Genomic DNA, 20,222 nt, shown 5'->3' on the forward strand with positions numbered 1-20,222 from the left:
GTTTTTATGATTTTAACAAACATTATAATCTCTCATATGCCATAGGTCACTAAGCATGGTAAATATAATTGGTCTTCCCAGATTATATCAATTTCATAATTAATTTCATTTAAAATCATCATCCTACTTCTATTAGAAAGTTGATTGCCATAATCGTCAGAAAATGTAGGCAGCAGTCACTTTCTGACTACGAATATGAAGCGAGGATGACACAAGCCAGCATCAAGTTGTATTTGTATTTGAGGAAGCAAAACATTCTCGCTTTATTATTAACCCCGCTGATGTTGTTATGGCTTCAGCGCCAGAGCCAGTAATATCACAGTAGTTTATCATCTTCCATTACGTCTTTCAAGACGACGCCTGTCATCATCAGAATCTTCTCTCTGCTCCCAGCAACTGAATAGAATATAAATGCATACCCATATTCGCCGACTTAACTTAACCGTGAAACATGCTCTCGTATGAGAACATTTTCGCAGCTCCTATCTCCTCCGCTCAGTATGTTGTACTCTATCTTACTTATCTGTTACGCCAAGCAGCATTACTCTCGGTAAGTTGCATGGGATGGGAAATCTCTTTAATAACAATGATGGTGATGATGATGATGAATTTCGTCAAAGCTACTTTATAATTAAATTTAGTTTCCGAGGATTCAACTCATAAATTCTCAAATACTATAGCAGGGAGATTATAAGATGAGAACTGATTAGACTTATCATCTAGAAGGGATAAGGAGGGATTATATGCGCGGGAAATAAGAGCAGCTGTGCTAAAATCTATCAAGAATAGAATAAAATGACACACATTATAAATTTTGTTAGTGCACAGTAATGTTCACTCAACCACTTAAACACATTCATCATGACAAAATATTATAACTGAACAAAAATTGATGATTTAAGTTTACGAACAAGTGAATAGGATTTGGATGTGGTTAGTTTCAAATGCAATTTTATGACAACGAAAGGGTACGCATTCAAAAATTCCATGTTTATTTATTTATTTATTAGGTTAGCACAAACAATACAATGATCGGAAAAGGAAAAAATCTGGTGTGGCGCACTCACACAACTTTCCTTGCCGTTATGAAAATTTATCACCTGACGCTAGTGTACACGCGCATCTCAAGTCTACTATTCAAAGATCTGCCAGCTGGTGACAGTACAATAACGCTGGAGACACACGAAGTCTGCAGTCTCTTCATAGTGAATGATTTAATAGAATCAACAGTTGCCAACCGTTTGCATTATTGAATAAACACATTTTCTCGAATTTCGGGCTTATTTCCAATTACCGGTGGAAATGTCACTGAAAATTAATTGTTGAAATTTTTATACTCAATCTTCTCCACTTGAAATTTTTTGTTTAAATTGTATCTGAAGCCTGATAATTGGGAATCTAGGATCACACATTGCATTGATGGGGCGGAGCTCCTGAAATTTTTACAGATATGGGACTTGTTGCAGTTAATAGAGCTTATCAATGACTATTTTAGGTATAACTTTAACCAAAATCGTTAGAGCCGTATTCGAGAAAATCGCGAAAAACCTTGTTTTTGACAACATTTTCGCTATTTTAGCTGCCATCTTGAATTGGATTTGTTCGAAATTGTTCATGTCGGATCCTTATAGGGGAAGGACCTTAAATTCCAAATTTCAAGTCATTCCGTTAATTGGGAGATGAGATATCGTGTACACAGACGCACATACACTCATACACACACACACACGCACACATACAGACCAATACCCAAAAACCACTTTTTTGGACTCAGGGGACCTTGAAACGTATAGAAATTTAGAAATTGGGGTACCATTTTTTTCGGAAAGCAATACTTTCCTATGGTAATAGGGCAAGGAAAGTAAAACAGGCTATTGCCCAAAACTTTTTCAATTTCCTAATTTAGTTTCAAATTGTCCAAATATTATACATACAGGTTATGTCCATTTCAATTTTTTACACCAAATCACAATCTGAGAATATAGTTTAGAATAAAACAAACAATTTCAAATTTGGATAGATTGATAGTAAAACTTTCGTAAAAAGTGATTCCGTGATATTAATCATTCTCCAGAACAAAAAATTGAATGGAGCAAAGATAAAAAATTGAAATATTATTTACTCCGTTATCAGACATGTTTTTTTCAATACGTTAATTTGATAGTATAGTTTGTAAGAAGCATTTTCCTTGTTCGCCTAATCACTTTCGCGTAATCACTCTTCAGTAATGCAGTGTGTGTATTCAAAAGTATATCAAGCAGCACTGTTCCAAAATTTAGAGGTGTATAAGTCAGCCCTTCGCCCTTGCTGATTACATTTAGATTCTGGTGAACACAAAGGCCTTACAGTGGCAGCATATATCATTTCCGAATTTGAATTAGGAACCAGAACAGATGTACGTTATCAAATTCCATTCACCTCTAGCAAGTAGGGGACACGATATTTATTTCTTACTCATAACATTACAAACTTGGAGTTCGTGTACTTCAGAAATTCATTCATTTATTACGGTAATCTCTGTGGATTTGGCTTGAGAGTGTTTGATTCAAAATTGAATCAATTCGGAACACTTTAGCAATCCAACAACAAACGTATTGGAAACACTTTGAATGTAAATATCCTCAGTATATCCTCTAGTATCCTCATCAAGCAGATTAGAGAATATATACATTACATATCCTAAACCTACAAGAAAAATGAGAAGGTTTCACAACTCGCTTATAATTTAACTCTTAAAATATTACGTTCCACACAGCATTGGAGAAAAATAGTCTTGAAAGATGTCAAGAGTCGTCTCATAACTGAAAAAATCCCAATGAACGAAACTATATCACAGACAATAGAACACTTTCGAATTCGAAGTAACCTGTTATCTTGACATCTTTTCTAATAGATATAGTTCTCCATCGACTATGATAAAACTTCACAGAGATTCTTTTTCTCACATGGTAATTCTCTTCAGCAATCTTATCCTGTTTGGGCCAAAACATTTGGACGAGAATGCAGAACATTTCTGCATCTGAAGTAGGCTAGAGAAAGTTAGAGAAAACATAATGCTATTGGAGTTCCTTATTCTAATATACACACAGATTAAAGCAGAAATTTGTATAATTGGACAGAGCAATTTATTCACATTCTATAGTTACTGTATAAACCTTTCTCTGGGGAACTCTAGGGAAACATTTTCTTCTCAACTCCATCTCTTCTGTGCTTTCTCCATTCGGTCACTTCAACTCATTGACAAAACGGGCAAAGTTGCAGAGCATCCCTCTTACCTTCACCCAGACAACTGTTTCATTCGGTCGTAGCTTCTCTTAAGCTCCTCTACCTTCATGAGATAAAAGCTTGACTACCTGAGATCAATCTTTTACCAGAGAATAACCAAGCTTGATTGTATTTTCTATATTTTGACCTTCACCCGGACAACATCTATCACCGGTCATAGCTTCTTTCACCTTGTCTTTTTTCTTTAGGCTACCTTTTGACTTGAAAATGGTATTAGTAGCCGAAACAAGTCGTGCCGAATTAATTTAAAAAGGGTACTCAAATTTATATTTTGATCTATCTTCTCTTACCAGAGTATAGGTATACTTGACTGTATTTTCTATGCTCTTACCTTCACCCGGACAGCTGCTAACACCGGACTGTAGCTTGTCGCTGTCGCCGACAGTGAGTGCTCCTACCTTGGGCAGCAGCACTTCTCCGTCACGCGGCAACACCAACTGTCGCAGCGACGTTTCGCCGTCCGGCAGTCGTACGGCCAACTCCAGACTGACAGGCAGAATGGCGCGGTCGTTGCGACAGGGAGCTCGTTGCACGTTCCAGTTGCGACCGTTCAGCAAGTTCATGTCGCCCAGCCACGTTTTGGTCAACTGAGGGCGTATATCGTCAATGGAGATGGCGGCAACTGTGTAGAGAGTAATAAGTCGAAATGATAGACCGATAATTATTATGATTTTATTAATATTATTGAATGAGAATCAAATAATTAGCTTATCTGAAGAAATGAAGTGTCTCATATATTTACATCAATATGTTAATGGACTAATATTGATGGGATCAATCTAATTACATGTAGCCTAATGATAATAAGATGATTGATAGTCGAATGAAAGTAATCATTATAATAATTATTTTATCATGTAGCCCTGGTCATGAAGAGTTGTGCCGTTTGCACGAAAGCCGGTTAAATTCTAATCGTGATTAGTTTCCCGAGAATCAATCAGAGAAGGTCTTTTCGAAAAGAAGGCTTCTCTGATCTCGTGAAATAATTCAAGATAAAAATTCAATCAGCTTTTGTGCAACCGGGCCTTAGAGTCGAAATAGTATAGACTATTGTTATTGAGTATTGAGAAGATCAATTTCATTGCGTTAGGCTTTGCTTTGCTGAACTAAAACCTCTCAAAGTGAAGATGATTCTATAGACCTATATGCACAATGCACCATCTCGTTCTGAACGGATTTAGGCTAAATCAGCTGTTCGTTTAAACCCGGAATGATACACGTTATTTTGAATACGACCCTGTCTACTTGAAATTATAGATAAGCGTAACAGAGCTGGTACATTGCAAAAGGCCCTCATTGTAGCAAAATGAAAAGAATATCTTTTCCAAGTCAACATCTTTCTTTTATTCATTCATAACAACAGGAAAATAGGAAACCAATAGAGAAAGATAAAGTAGAGGACCAAGTAATGGAAGTCCTTCTAATTTCAGCAGTGGTTATGATGAATGATTATGGTCATGATGGGTTATCCATTCAATAATAATATGAGCAATAATGATATTGATAATCTGTAACACTTATCATTTCTCCAAAGACTACACTTCTTGAAAAGCATGGAACTTTTTATTATTGAAGATTTTGGTTCTTGTGTTATTCAATATTCCATTACAGAAATTTAGATAAAATTGGCTTGAATATCAAGGAATGATCAAGTTATCGTCCCCAACTCAAAACATGAATCTCCACTCAACTGCATAAGGAAAACAAATCATAGAATTTTTTACCGTATCAAGAGTGTGATATCATTCTAGTGGGCCTATTCTATTCTCCAATAGATTTTCCAGTGAAAGAGTATGAAACGTGAATAACAAAATTTAATCAATGACACTGTATTATAAGCTTCAATCTCTTTTTAAATTTAAGTGAATTAAAATTTCATTTTAAATTGGGAAGCACTCTCATCTGTAAGTTGCACATGATTGATTTTAAATCGCAAATATTGAATGGGAATGTACAGCCTAGCAAACTAGATGTAAATTTTAAAAAATTTCTCAACTCACCCACTCCCAATAGTAATGTAGGAAGGAGAACCCTCATATTCAAATTCATTCCAATAATTGAGATGAAATCAGAACGATTTCAACACAGCTTCTCAACTACACAATCAATACTGCAGTCTGTAGTTTTTTGGTGTTTGGTGGGTGTGTGCCATACTAAGCCGTGCAGAGAATCTTCCTCTCTTTATCAATTTGATAACTGTTGTCTCGCTCGATGAAATTTGTCACATCTCAGTTCTGTTTTTTTATATATAGATACAGATTGAGCCATCAGAAATATAGATTTGATTCTTATCTATCTACTCATAAACGTGATTTCTATGTAATTGATCAATATTATAAATTCAATAGAAATTGCTTTTTCTCATAATAAAATATCTTTTGAATATTTTTTATTTTCCATTTTTCAAATAAACAATTTTCCAATCGGTTCAGCTTCATTTATTCTTAGCACTAACACCCAGAACGAACCACTTTTGAACCTGTAAACACCTGCGGAATTCTCTACACTCTGTAGTAAAACAGTGGACAGCAGTTTATCAAATATATTCATTATTGGATTATCTCAAATAATAATAAAAGCATTCAACTGACCTACATGGTGAATAAGTGATGGAAGACTTAAATCTACAGATGGAAATAAATTGGAAGTTGCATTTGTTCAAATGCTAATTAATGAATAAGTATTATTTAACGAAAATTTCAATTAAATGCTGTAAATCACCCTGCAAATATTGAAGACTTTTGCTACTGCAAATATTGACAACAGGGTAAACAGCTAGATTAAAATTCGATGATTGCTACTATACAAATATTTGTAGTAGTTTTTATTTTGTACTATGCAAATACTATAGTAGCGCTCAACGAATTTCCATTTAGTTGTTTACCTTGTTGTCAATATTTTTGCAGTAGCAGAAGTCTTCGGGGTGATTTTCAGCATTTAATTGGGATATTTGTTTAATAATAATTAAAAACTAAAATCTTCTTCATTTTTACTCTCCATTTCGATCTGCTTCTTGATGATCACTTTGGATATCGCTAGGAGTAAAAGCAAGCACCTATTATTCATTGAAATCAAAATGCTATGTCATATCTAAAGTATTGAAACTTGAAACATATATCAACTAAAGTCTTGTCATGATGCAAGTCGGCTGATTCTTCTTCTGTTAATAATAATATTCAGTATTAGGTAGACGGCTACTGTGGTAGAATAAATCCTAAATAATAGAAATAAGTATAGGCTACTAGGCCCTATAATATTAATAAATTAATTTATATGAAGAGAGATATTTTACACATCAATAATTAAATACAAATTTGAAGAATATTCCAACAACTGGAAATTGCAACTGATCCAGCAATTTTAAATGGTTTCATACCATTAGAAGATAGTGCAATGGAGACAATTCTGTGAAATTTCAATTTGAAAGTCTTGTCATGCTGCAAGTCGGATGATTTTCACTCGAAATTCGAGAGAGGATGACAATTTCTATCAAGATGACCAGAACCTGCTATATTTTAGGCCTACAAATATATATTATAATGCATTCAACTATAGTTGAACATGAAACAAAAATAGACATTTCCAAGTTCAAATTCGATACCGGCACGGATGCAAAAAATAACAGGTTTTTTATCAAGGCGACCCTCTGGCACCTTTACTACAGGCTATTATAATAAAGTCAATATGTGAGCTATGTTTGCTTGAGTGTGCTACCATTTCTTTGAAAAATGGTAGAAAATATTCTTGTTTGATTCATTTCAAAAATAATAGATAACTAGTAACTCCTTCACTGTACTTAATACATAGATTAAAATAATGTTTCTTGAATGAAGTTATTCTTCAGTTTATCATCAAAATGAGCTAGAATTGAATTAATATTATGAAGGTGATATCAGTCTATCGCAAGTTTTACAGATCAGCTTTGAGGATCAAATATTTACAGGTATTTTTTGACCTTGTTTGAGCGTCTACCTTCTCTGGGTCACGGTTGATATGATAATAATATCGTCCCATCGTTCGCTCTTCGTCTACATCCAAAACTCGTTAGTAGAGTGGGAATGACTCTGGCCGACACACATATTATGCAAACATACTACTGCTTCACATTGAATCAGTGCAACCGAGGATTACTATATACGGTACCGTATATTTTGAAACTTGCTAGATCCAAAGATTGCAATTATTTTAAAAATTATCATTTCAAATCCACTTGAAGAATATCTATTACATTTTTTCTAACTTTTGCATTATTTTATATGTATCTATGAATATTGATATATTGTAACTTATGTGAAATTGTGCGTGTTTCAATTTAAATTAGAAGTGTCATACCTTGTGATATTTATTTGTGTAGTGGCATTTGAGTTGGGTGACAATTATTAAAAATGACTGAGATAACATTTTTTGCGAAACTCTTTGCTTTTCTGCAGTTTTTAGTGATTTATAAAGTGGTTATTTTTGTGCTTACAAGGATTTATGTGCATTTTTTCAAAGAGCCAATTGATGTAACTAAAGCCGGGAGCTGGGCTGGTAAGTTTCTTTCACAGTAAAACCTAGAAAAACTTGAAAACACCAAAACTTTAATCAACTACAGTACTACAATATAGGTAGTTGGATTTTTTTCATTATTCAAATGCCTCTCAATCAATCATTTGTTATATGTATTGTCTAATACAGGGCTATTCAGTAATTCGAGAAATTTCATATAATGCTTGCTATTTCAACAAATAATTATATTTGACAATTTTCTCATTATTTATTTTTATTTGAACAAAAATCAAGTAAGTTACAAAGATTAGGTATTCGTATGCATCTATGATGTTTATTATTCAGTTGCTGACTGATTTTTCCATTGATATGAAGTGACTTTCATGATCATTCCTCAAGTACCCAGTAAAATCAATTAGAAAAAATATTGACATAGTATCAATGCAATTCAATAATAAAATTTGGGGTTCTACACAATCAATAAAACATTTAATATTTTTAACGAAAATATTATAAGTTCTTTGTAATTTCTTTTTCAAATTTATTAAAATATGCATGTCTGCCTACTACCATTTTATTTTGACAATAAGTTTGAAATTACACAAATGATTTAATGAATAATCGAAGATTGCAATGTAAAGGTTGAAAAATCCTCAAACAAAATTTGAAATATAATAATTCCTTCAAATAAAGAGGATATTGGTACAACTTCAAGAGTGAATATTCTATATCATTTATTCTCATTTTAATACGTGTAGATTCCATTTTTCTATGCTTTAGGCATAACTCAGAATATTTACAATACAGTTACTATGATTATTCAAATCTTACTGGCCTATAGAAATTCAGGTAGATCCTATTTATCTTAAAAGTTTGATTATTGCTGGTTTCGTCACAGATCATTCAATAAGGTGAGATTACAGTGGACAATATATTCATCTTTTGACATATTTTTTATTCTTGCACCCTATCTACTTATATTTCTTTAGTCATAAAGTTTTATAGTTTTTAAGTTTTATAATTTTTTTAAGTCGATAATAACGATTTGTGGACAATTAAATATTCTTGAACATTGATCATTGAAATTTAACTCATGTGAATTTTCAATTTTTTACACAATGGAATCTGAAAATTGACGTCTGGAGATTATTCATTATTATGGAATGGAGATTTGTTGAATATTTAATACTATAATCAACTTGATTGTGAGGAAGTGATAATTGCTACCTTTAAGGAACTTGTTACTATCCTGTGTTATTATCAGCGAGTAAGGAATATTATTTATAGTGAATATTTGTAATTAGTTAAGCTGAAAGCAAAAACAATGTCTTATTACTGTAGCCCAATTTCTTGTAAGATCAACCTACCGCATCATTATAATTGGCAAATTTTATAAATTTTCCAAGGTTTTCAATACAAAATTGTGAGGAAGATTAATTCTTCTTCTTCTGATACCGTAAAAATAATATTCATTAGTAGGTAGAAACATTAGTCAACTACTGTGGTAGAATAAATCCCAAATAATAATAATAGAAATAAGTATAGGCTACATACTGTAATTAATTAATTAATTATATAAAGAGGGATATCCTATTTATTACAATAATTTAATACAAATTTGAAGAATATGTCAAACAAAATTCCCAGTTGTCCAGCATGGGGTAAATTATAATTGTTGATGGCTTCGTCACATGAAAAAAGAGTACAACGGAGAACAACTGTGAAATTTCAAGTTGAAAATTGAGAGGACTGGAAAAAGAATTCCAAATAATATATAGTATGATTATGATAGATTATAGGCTACTTCTATGATCAATTCTAGTACTTTATAGCCATGTTACTCTCTAGAATCTAAATGAATCATTAGGGTACTTCTGCTTCAATTGGAATAGAGATTTCAGTTTAATTTTACAAAATATAATTAATTTATCGCGATTTCATCATAATTGTTGAGTGGTTAGAACAAGCTTCCACGATAATCAACCACACGGTCAATTGAATGCTGTTGAGTTATGTGAGAATTTATTTAGATACGATAAATGAATTTCAGGTGATATTTTTTATATTCTTACAGATTCTAGTGACATCCACAAAAGCTTTACGGTACTATAAAAAGAAATATGAAAAAACTGCTTGTACTAGTATGATAATGACCTATATCTTTGCCTCTCAATTCAAAATAATGTCAATCTTACTCACAGCATAAACTGCTACCATTTTTTTTTCAAATTAATTCAATGATGTATACTTGGAATCTGTCGTGTGTTTTAAACCGGGTTTTCCTTATTTTACATTATCAAGATTATAAGATGATAATCTCTCATTATCAAGACTTTTTGAGGAAATCACTTCTTTTCCATTGAAAACAATCCAAATTGAAGAACACAGTTCAATTTTTGTTACATCCACTTTTTTTATTTGATTTGTACACAGGACTGCAGTCTCGTGTTGAAAGCAACATGTTTTTCAATTATGGAGAAATTCCACAATATCAATTCCTATTCAACAAATTTCAGAAAACAATTTAATTGAAATTATTCTTATTCCTTTTATAATCAACTACAAGTTAATACTGATTGAAAATAACCAGCAACAAAGGTGTGTTTCAATTGCGAGTACTACACGATGGATTCAGAATCTACTCTCTTTTGTCTATTATTGTATATCCAAGTGATTTGAATATTTTATTTCATTGAACATCATTCTCTTTATTCCTAGAATTTCAATTGTTTGGTATGTTCAGTTTGCAATAGCCTACACGGAATTTGAACATTTGAGTTGACTCAAATGATTAGCTTCATGATGATAATAAAATTATTATAATGTATTTCAGTTTCAAGAAAATGGAAAAAAGTGGGTTACCAGTTTATAGTAAGTTTTTTTGTTCTTTGAATCGAACATTTTCTTGATGCAAAATAACTTCATGTTTTCAGTGATAACCGGGTGCACTGATGGCATTGGAAAATCATTCGCTTTTGAGGTGAGTAATTACATTTTACTACTTTTTTCGATATAATAAAGACGTTCAATAATATAAGTGGAATGTTATTAAATTAACCTTTGATTTTCAACATCAAAATTGATCATCAGCTTTTGAGGAGAGCAAACTTTACTTTTTCCAATATGATAAGAAAGTTTAATAATAAGATAATATTGTTGAATGAGAATTGATATTGTGGAATTTTTCCATAATTGGATAAAAACAGTTTTATTTTTGTTAAAACTTTGTTTCTTCAATTAATATTAGTGAAAATGGTTAATCTTCGATTTCCAGTATTGAAATTGATCAGACGCACATCTGTAAATATAGAGGCTACAATAATAATTTGAAGCAATCATTGTTTACAGCGCCACAAATAGTTGGGCGAAACTATAGAGTGAAAGCCATTGCTGCCACTTGCTGGAAAGCCAAGGGATTGAGCTAATTAGGTTGGACGATGCAGCTTTCAATTGGCAAGTCCCTTTGTAGTTTGTAGCCGGCACAAAGTGATGAGGGAACCACATGTATGCGCATCATAGGCTTATGAGATTCACTTCATACTGTCAGCATCACTTATGAATAGAGCAGATGCTTCCCATTCATCTAATGGTGGCAAAGTGAATGTCCTGGCCGCGAGCGTCGACTCTAATCGTAGTGATGATCATTCGAAGTGCAACTGCAGCGCAGCGTAATTGTGACCAACGTAATAGTCTTCAAAAAGCATTACAGTCTGCGGCCTTACCATTGCCAGTAGCACCCACTATATAGCAGCAAGCAGCAACTAACGTTCATTAGTGGTTGACGTGTACTTGCATCACAGAGTGCAGAGAACAGAGTACAAAACAACTCTCAAGTACAAAATAGCTCTCCTCTGTGTCATTTGTTCCACCCTACAGAAACAATGGCACAGTTCTGGAGTTGGCATTGTGTTACTGCCTCTCCACTTTTTCCTTTCCAACTTTCTCTCACACTTCCTTCTTTTTCTTTTTCTTTTTCTTTTTCTTCTTCTCCTTCTTCTCCATCTATTCTGGCATCTTCTTCTTCTCCTAGCTACGGTACTTCTTTTTCCGTGTTCTTGTTACTTTCCTTGCCCTACTACCATAGGTAAGGAAAGTATTGCTTTCCAAAAAAAAATTAAGGTACCCCAATTTCAAGTTTTCTATACGTTTCAAGGTCCCCTGAGTCCAAAAACATGATTTTTGGGTGTTGGTCTGTGTGTGTGTGTATGTGTGTGTGTGTGTGTGTGTGTGTATGTGTGTATGTCTGTGAACACGATAACTCCATTCCTAATTAACCGATTGACTTGAAATTTCAAACTTAAGGTCCTTATACCATGAGGACCCGACAATAAGAAATTCAATAAAATTCAATTCAAGATGACGGAAAAAATGGCGGATAATTACTAAAAAACCATGTTTTTCACGATTTTCTCAAAAAAGGCTCTAATGATTTTCTTTAAATTTATACCATGGATAGCTATTTATAAGCCCTATCAACTGACATGAGTCTTATTTCTAGGAAAATTGCAGGAGCTGCGTAATATTCTCGAGAAAAATGGCGGATAATTACTAAAAAACCATGTTTTTCACGATTTTCTCGAAAACGGCTCTAACGATTTTCTTCAAATTTATACCATGGATAGCTATTTATAAGCCCTATCAACTGACATGAGTCTTATTTCTAGGAAAATTGCAGGAGCTGCGTAATATTCTCGAGAAAAATGGCGGATAATTACTGAAAAACCATGTTTTTCACGATTTTCTCAGAAATTACTCGACTGATTTATTTCAAATTCATACTCCGTATAGTTATTTATCAGCCCCATCAACTGGCATGAGTCTCCTCTCTGGGAAACTAATGGGGGGTTCACCCCATCCTTGAGAAATGTACTTTGTAACCTCCTTCTCGTGCATGAGGTAGGTAGGTAGAGCAGTCTATAAAAATAACACATAGTCGAGATATTTCATCTGTAGAACAGCTGTTTTGACGACTTTTAAAAAATCATCGGATTTCACAATTTACACAAAGGAAAAAGTACTCTGAAAACATTAATTATATACACACATATACAGTAGTCCGATCGTAGTTTCAAATAATTATGTTGCCGCCAATCGTCATTATGTCATTTCTCTAAATTATTATCGTTTAAGAATGAGGCTCCCAGTTCAATGAGCAAGGAAAGTTGTGTGAGTGTACCACACCAGATTTATTTTTTTCTCTTACTTTTGATCTTCTTGTTATTCTTGATGTTCTTCTTATACTTAATCTTCTCCTTATTCAACTTCTTCTAGTTCTTCTTTTTCTTAGTCTCCTTCTTCTCCTTCTCCTCAATTTTGTTGTTGTTTTGATTCTTATTCTTCCTCCTCTTCTTTTCCTTTTTCTTCTCCTTCTTCTTCTACTGCTTCTCATTCTTCTTCCACTTCATCTTCTCTGTCTCCTTCTCCTCCTTCTAGCTACTTTTTTCCTTCTTGTTCTTGTTCTCCTTATTCTTCTTCTCCTTCATCATCTTCTCCTTTTTATTCTGGCTTCTACTCCTCCTCTTTCATCGTCTTCTCATTCTGGCTATTTCTTCTCCTGGCTCCTTTTCCGTTCTTCTCCTGACTTTTTCGTCTTCTGGCACTGTCTTCTCCTTCTTCTTATTTTTCTTCTCCTTTCTCATAATCATCTTCTTCTTGATCATCTTCTTATTCTTCTCATTCATCCTCCTCTTCTCCTTATTCATCTCCTTCTTCTCCTGGCGTATTCTTTTTCTTATTTTCCTTCTTCACTACCGCCAACTGCACTCAATGCCTTCCTCTATCTTCCGAACCCACCCCCAGCGAAATGTGCAAGAAGGACACAGGATAAGAAAAAGGGACACATTTCATAGAGTACCTACTTATTCTTGCAGGACTTCCTCGTCTGTGTGTCTTGGAAGTTGAGAGACTCTTACTTTTGTCAGTTAGATGGTTGATTGCTGAACAAGAGTCCCAGCCCACTTGACATCTTTCCTTGTTCCCGTAATTTGATAGCAACAAAAACCTGCAGTGTCTTTGTGGTGTGCTTGTAAACTGGCTATTGCATTGTATGATGTGTTGTGGGTGAAGAAGAATGTAAGAACGATTGTTGAAACGTTCATACGAAATGTGATTAGTCTTATAATTGAACCTTTCTTTACCATCATAAAATATTACAGTATATATAAATTGATGCTTTGACAGTAGAAGGCTTTAGTAGAGTATAATTTTTCCAGATAGGCTTACCAGTTTTAAGACTATTTAGAAACCACCCCCCACACGCAATACAAGCATTTTCAACTTAAGTATTTTTACACAATACGGGAGAAATATTCCCTGCTTCAATAAGGCAATGGATAGTCCGAGATGGCTGAGTGTAGGTCATGTTACATTGTAAAATTTACAATTTAATGTTACATGATACTATAATATGACTTACTTATGTGTGTAATACTTGTTCTGTTAATGTGGAAAGCTATGTATGGAAAGCTCATCTTTTCATGATTTATGATATCTATGATTATCTGATGGAGGAAATTTATTTTTCAGCTAGCAAAGAAACAAATGAACTTAGTGCTGATTAGCAGATCTCAAGAGAAACTAGAGGAACTTGCCAAAGAACTAGGTACAGTAGCCTACCACTGAACTTTCATTCTTATACAATTAGAGGAGTAAGTTTTTCATGAAATTATATCAATTTCATAAACCATTACTACAGTAAATAGACAAATTTTAATGAAGAATAAATTAGAATGACTCTTCTATTTGTTGACGTGTCGAAGTTCGGACAGTTATGCTCACTCTACCACTTAACCACGTACGGTACGTAACTACTATATAGGTACCGTACGTAAACTATTTATCAATGTGGCCATTTTTTCAAATTATTGAGTAAAATACAGTAAATAATCAAATAGTTGAATGTAAGTCATAACATAGAGATGGTAAGGACCATCTAATTATTATTCTGAGTGGACAGACTTAGTGACTTTTTGCTGGTGATGCCTAGAAATTTTATAATTGTTTTTTTCTGCTCCCATGTACGTGTAATATTGTATTATGAACATTCTATTTTTATTTTTGCTCGTGTATGTATGTGTATGGGTGAATTATTGTTTGTTTTCTTTTTGGCAATAGATGAATTTGATTTGATTTTGAATAGACTTCAATCACACAGCATTAGATTTGAACCTGAAATGCAACAAAATATATCAAATGTGACCAACCGTAGATACATTGCACCAGTCACACACAGCTTACAGATAAGAGATCTAGAACCTTGAGAATAATGACTAATGTGATTGAGTGTAGTGGTATTATACAATAGTAGAATTGGGTATTCACGCAAAACAGAACATCTCTCTGCAAATAAACGCCACAAGCTTGAATTCATCTGATTCATAAAGTTAGAGACTGAAAATCACCTTATAAGATTTGAAATGGAACAAATATTCACAGTAGAAATTGTTATCGTTTTATCAAGAGATATCTTCCACGGAAACACAAGACAATTTTTTCTAGTGCCCTATTCGTCGAATCCATCTTTTCCACAATTTCCATCAGAGTTTTCCCGGTACTTGGAACGCAGTTTTTCTATCTGATGTACTGTATCTTGTTTTGACAAGAGAATAAATTAGATAAACGGTTACGTCATTATCATTGACAGAGAACGCTGGATAACAATGTCATCATACGAATCTCTAATAATAGCAAAGACGAATAGTGCAAGTATCTCATCAAGTGAACCAAGTATTAAGGGTATCTTTTCTCTATGGTAATAGTAGGTATTGTATGACGTAGAATATAAACCCAACAATAATATCTTCCACCACTTGGATGATATCGATTCAATAGATTGTTTGTTACAGAGTCAAGATACCAAATAAAGACGAAGATCATAGTCGCGGACTTTCTCAACATAAAAGACTCCCAGCCACAAATCGAGCAGCAACTGGCGTCCCTCGATATAGGACTGCTAGTGAACAATGTGGGAGTGAGCATTGGTATCGGCTACTTTCTGGAATACAACTGGAAGGACATCAACGATATGATCGAGGTGAACTCGAAAAGTGTGGTCGGCATGACTGCCATGGTTCTGCCCAAAATGGTGGCGAAAAGGAAGGGTGTCATAATCAACGTGTCTTCAATTGCTTCGCGGGTGCCTACACTTTACATGTCTGCCTATGCCGCGACTAAGGTACCTAATAGACATTATAATTATTATACATTGAACATTTTACATCATGAATGGACGGACACTTATACCATACAGAATAACATATTTATCTACTATAGATATATCTACTTATAACCAATCTATGTTAACTTTGTTCAGGGAGCAATAAGTTCTTGTAAATGTTCCCTTTTAACATTTATATTTTATTCTCACACATATTTTTTTATTTGAAAAAATTAAGAATGAATGAGTAAATAATACTCTAATTTTCAAGTATAATGTAATAAACAATCTATTCCTACATGCTCAAACGTATTATACTTACAGTATTCATTTGATAAATAAATTTCAATTCATTTTAGTTATGTTGAATGATTAATATATCAAATAAAGTCAATGCTCAAAATAGTAGATGACTTTCTGAAGATTAAAAACTCACCTCAAAAAAAAAGTAAAATAATATTGGAATAGCCTATTACTCCAAATTTATCAAATATAATCATTCATTTATGAATATTTTCAATACGGTATGATAGATGTTAGACATCACGAGCCTCATTGGCATTTTCATTGTTATCATTGGACTAAGAGTAGCGTGTAGTCATTATTACATCTTTATATTTCTAATATGCAGCTTATGAACAACATGACATAGTATGAGGATTGGACATTCACATTTTAATGAGAGTGGAGCTTATAGAATTCAACGACTAGAATGCATAGCCCTATGCAATTCATGAGTAGCTTTTTCAACGTTGGCTTGTTTAAAGAATACGCAGCCTACAGTCCGGTATTGGCTTTCTGAGTTATATTTCCAAATAAGGTAATCGTGAAATTGTTATCGAGTTATCGAGTCTTTGACCAGAATGAGTATAATATGTTTATATACTGTATCATGGGAAATATAATTAGGCTATGAATAGATAGTACAAAATTCTAATATATACACATATTTCTAATTCCACTAAATATTGCATGAACAACCTTCATTAATAGAAACTTACACAGATGATTAAACATCGATGTAGGTCCTTTCTATAGATTCCAGCTTCATAGAGCGCACAATGAAGCCATGTATCAGAGCACGTTTATGAATGCATGATTTGTTGGCGTGTGTCAGTCAAAAGGGCATTCTGCAATCATTCCACAGTGGCCAACACTACAACACAGATCTAGGGCGATTGTGAACGGAGCTGGAGGCTATTGTACGTGGCAAATATTGGAAATTCAGCGGTCAGAAATACAGCAGCCAGCATCAAAGGACCGGCAATGAATTAAATAGCACTCACCTCAAGTTGGCCTCGTTTTTGAATCGATAGTAATTTTCATTACCTCAGAAATCCCGAGAAGCTTCTAGAACGTTGTGTAATTAACGGGGCATTTGTGCTGTTATCGACTATAGTCTCCACTGATGGTGGCCTGTCAAAGCGAGCCTTGTTCCGGTCCGATTACACCGAGAGCTCTCAAGAATAGATTGATATTCGGGCTGTTGAAGTATTCCCTATTCCCGTCCTTGTTGAAGCCCTTATCTGACTCCAGTGGCGGTCAGCAACTGGCAACCTTCAAAGGGCGACTACAAGACGACGAAAAGCCAAAGTTTCTTGTGAAAACAACCACAAAATAGCGGCACTAATAACACTTCACCATGGAATAGTTGGGCAACTACAAATTCCTGCCTCCGAATCACTTGATATTTTTCCTCTTATTCTCGGCCCTTTGATCTTGATAGAAACCCTATATACTAAACCTCCCGCCCCCTGACTTCTCCACCCACCCCCAACCGTTCATTAGACACCAAAGCCAATTACACAGCAGTAGCAAGTGAATAAGGTTTCTTATGAAGCTATTCACAAAGAAAGATCCCTTTGTAGTATATAAGTGGGGCTCTACTGCCATCACAGAATTAATTAAATTTCGTTTTATTACAGACGAGCTTTTTCCTCAACTTATTGGCTGCTACTTTGGAAAGAAGGATGTCATTGATATTATACTCTATATAATAATTTCACTTTTGATCTACGGAGTCTTTTATTGGAGAAAGCTGCTTTGTGAAAAAAATGAGCTTTTTTTCAATATTGAGAGCTTAATAATAGTGATACAGTCTCCTCTGGCACTATCTTTCTCAGAAATTCTATGAGGTTGTTATAAGAGCTTCATTTAATTTAACTATATTGTGTAAAATGTTGAATGGTAACCTTTGAAATCGATTTCAATTAGAGAAGGTAAATCAATGTTTTTTTTCAATGGATGAATAAACTCCTTTTAAATTTATAAATAAGTGCATATTTATGAATAATATGGCTTGAGACACCTTTATTATTATTTTATTAACTGGGAAGAAGGCATCATTCATAATAAAAATTTTCTTTCCTAAAATATTAATCACTAAAATACAATGTAAAAGGTGATGTGTTCTGTAAAAACCAAATGATTTTTATTCGAATTTAAATTGAAACAATTTTAGTGGGAAAAAGGAAAATACAATGACAGGTAGAATCACGCAAAATTCAAACTGGACGGTATGACTATTTCTTCCACTCTTCCAATGTGAATATAATATTCTTGAATTCACAGTCATAAATGATTTCACATAGACATTTATTATTGAATAGTCGTATTAATTGGATATTTTATATTCAGATTCATTGGATATTTTTCTTAATTTGAAATTTAAGAAGACTGAATTAGAAGGTAATTCAGAGAAAATGCACAGTAGTATCCAATAGTTAATTGAATTTTTCAAGACGCATCCAATATTTCCACAGGCATTTATCACGAAATTCAGTGAAGATCTTATGCTGGAGTATGAGGACTACGGCATAACCGTCCAATGTCTGACTCCTGCGTTTGTGGCAACAAAAATGATATCGGGATCACCCACTCTGACGTCACCATCGGCTGATACGTATGTTCACAGTGCTCTCAAACAAGTTGGACTTCAACTGGTCACCACCGGATATCTGCCTCATGATTTTGAGGTGAGAGTTCCACTTTTCCATAGCATTATTATGTTTTATTTATTTCCATATAAAATATTAATTTTTAATATGTTTTGCCAATCATATTTCCATTATAGTCATGAATAGTAGTGGGTTATCAAGCGAGAGGTGCTACAAATTAATAGCCTCTAAGAGACATAGTGTGAATCGAACCCATGGCCGGAGCAGTGTTAGTTTGAGTAGACTCAATAATTGCCCCAGATCACTTTAGTAGGTTGCGAGGGCTTATTCCTAACATTTTAGCATGATCACTACTGCTATATAGCCTATTGGATGGATAAAATTCAAATAAAATTTGGTCACAACATTCTGCAATAAGACGTACCACTAAATCTTGATAAAAACCACAAATATTGCTACGAATTCAAAAAACCATTCAGCTCAAACATAAACAATATTGAACAGACTATTCAAAGAAGTTGTATATTTTTTTCATTATATGGAATGAAAACACAGTCTATATTATTTTTTCTTCTCTACTGAAATTTATTCAATCAAATTATTTATCAATGAAAATTTCTAAACTTTCAAACATAAAAAATTACGTTTTTATAACATCAAACATAATCAATCTACTGAATGAACCATTTGTAAAATATAAAAGCTGAAAGAAAAATCTAGAAAAGGAACCGATCATTCGATTAGCTTTAAGATCCCACATCTGATTTTTAGCATGCTACTGGTATGGAAAGTTAGCACTACCAGCAACATTGGTATTGAAAGATTAATTATTGTTTCGGCAACAGAAATATGACAAAGCGAAAAATTATTTTCTTCTTTCTACTTTTCAGATCTACTTTGTACGGTTCACGGATGCTATCTGCCCAAACCTGACATCCTGGATTCTCAAGCGCTTCGTATTCATTTTTGCCTACACCTACAACAATGAGGAGCACAAAAATTATATGAAATTGAAGTTTTGAACACGATATTCATAAATTCATGAGTCATAGAATGAGTGAAATTGAAGTTGAATGATTTTTTTTTGCGTGGGTGCAGCTTATTTTTAAAAATAAGAAGCGTATAAATTTGTATGATACGCTTATTCTACATCCATCCTATAATAATGAGGTGTTGCGTCATAGCATTAAGTTATACAAATGCAATAAATATATATTATTCTACCATAAAACGTTTTACTAGGTTTGCTTCCTTCATTGTCCTCCTATAGGATAGCCTGCTACATGTCCTTGTTAGCATGCCTTGCTGTACATATAGCATGTCCCTGTTTCTTCCACAGCTCTCCAGTCTCCAAGCTACTATGATTACATTCATTACTGGTATATCAGACCGTTATT

The 20,222-nt window shown here is 33.7% G+C and overlaps 2 protein-coding genes across 2 annotated transcripts; one reads left to right on the forward strand and one right to left on the reverse strand.

Annotated features, from left to right (window-relative positions):
• Positions 1–3,478: 3,478 nt before the first annotated feature.
• Positions 3,479–5,438, reverse strand: LOC120351255. Its single transcript, XM_039427799.1, has 2 exons — positions 5,286–5,438; positions 3,479–3,907 (listed from the first exon to the last, which is right to left on the reverse strand). The coding sequence occupies exons 1-2, from the start codon at positions 5,332–5,334 to the stop codon at positions 3,531–3,533; spliced, it is 426 nt and encodes a 141-aa protein (XP_039283733.1). The 5' UTR covers positions 5,335–5,438; the 3' UTR covers positions 3,479–3,530.
• Positions 5,439–7,358: 1,920 nt separating this feature from the next.
• LOC111060464 (very-long-chain 3-oxoacyl-CoA reductase-like) lies at positions 7,359–20,056 on the forward strand. The gene is made up of 6 exons (XM_039427800.1): positions 7,359–7,815; positions 10,707–10,753; positions 14,299–14,374; positions 15,618–15,946; positions 18,691–18,903; positions 19,716–20,056. Exons 1-6 carry the CDS (start codon positions 7,671–7,673, stop codon positions 19,845–19,847), a joined length of 942 nt encoding a protein of 313 aa, XP_039283734.1. The 5' UTR covers positions 7,359–7,670; the 3' UTR covers positions 19,848–20,056.
• The last annotated feature ends 166 nt before the right edge of the window (positions 20,057–20,222 follow it).

Source organism: Nilaparvata lugens, chromosome 5 (genome assembly GCF_014356525.2).
Source record: "Nilaparvata lugens isolate BPH chromosome 5, ASM1435652v1, whole genome shotgun sequence".
Classification (NCBI taxonomy): domain Eukaryota; kingdom Metazoa; phylum Arthropoda; class Insecta; order Hemiptera; family Delphacidae; genus Nilaparvata; species Nilaparvata lugens.

Coding starts and splice junctions, on each gene's coding strand:
- LOC120351255 (XM_039427799.1), bottom strand. CDS start 5,334: ATGAATTTGAATATGAGGGTTCTCCTTCCTACATTACTATTGGGAGTG. Junction 3,908..5,285: donor TACATTACTATTGGGAGTGG/GTGAGTTGAGAA, acceptor CTCTCTACACAG/TTGCCGCCATCTCCATTGAC.
- LOC111060464 (XM_039427800.1), top strand. CDS start 7,671: ATGACTGAGATAACATTTTTTGCGAAACTCTTTGCTTTTCTGCAGTTT. Junction 15,947..18,690: donor CTGCCTATGCCGCGACTAAG/GTACCTAATAGA, acceptor ATATTTCCACAG/GCATTTATCACGAAATTCAG. Junction 18,904..19,715: donor ATCTGCCTCATGATTTTGAG/GTGAGAGTTCCA, acceptor TCTACTTTTCAG/ATCTACTTTGTACGGTTCAC.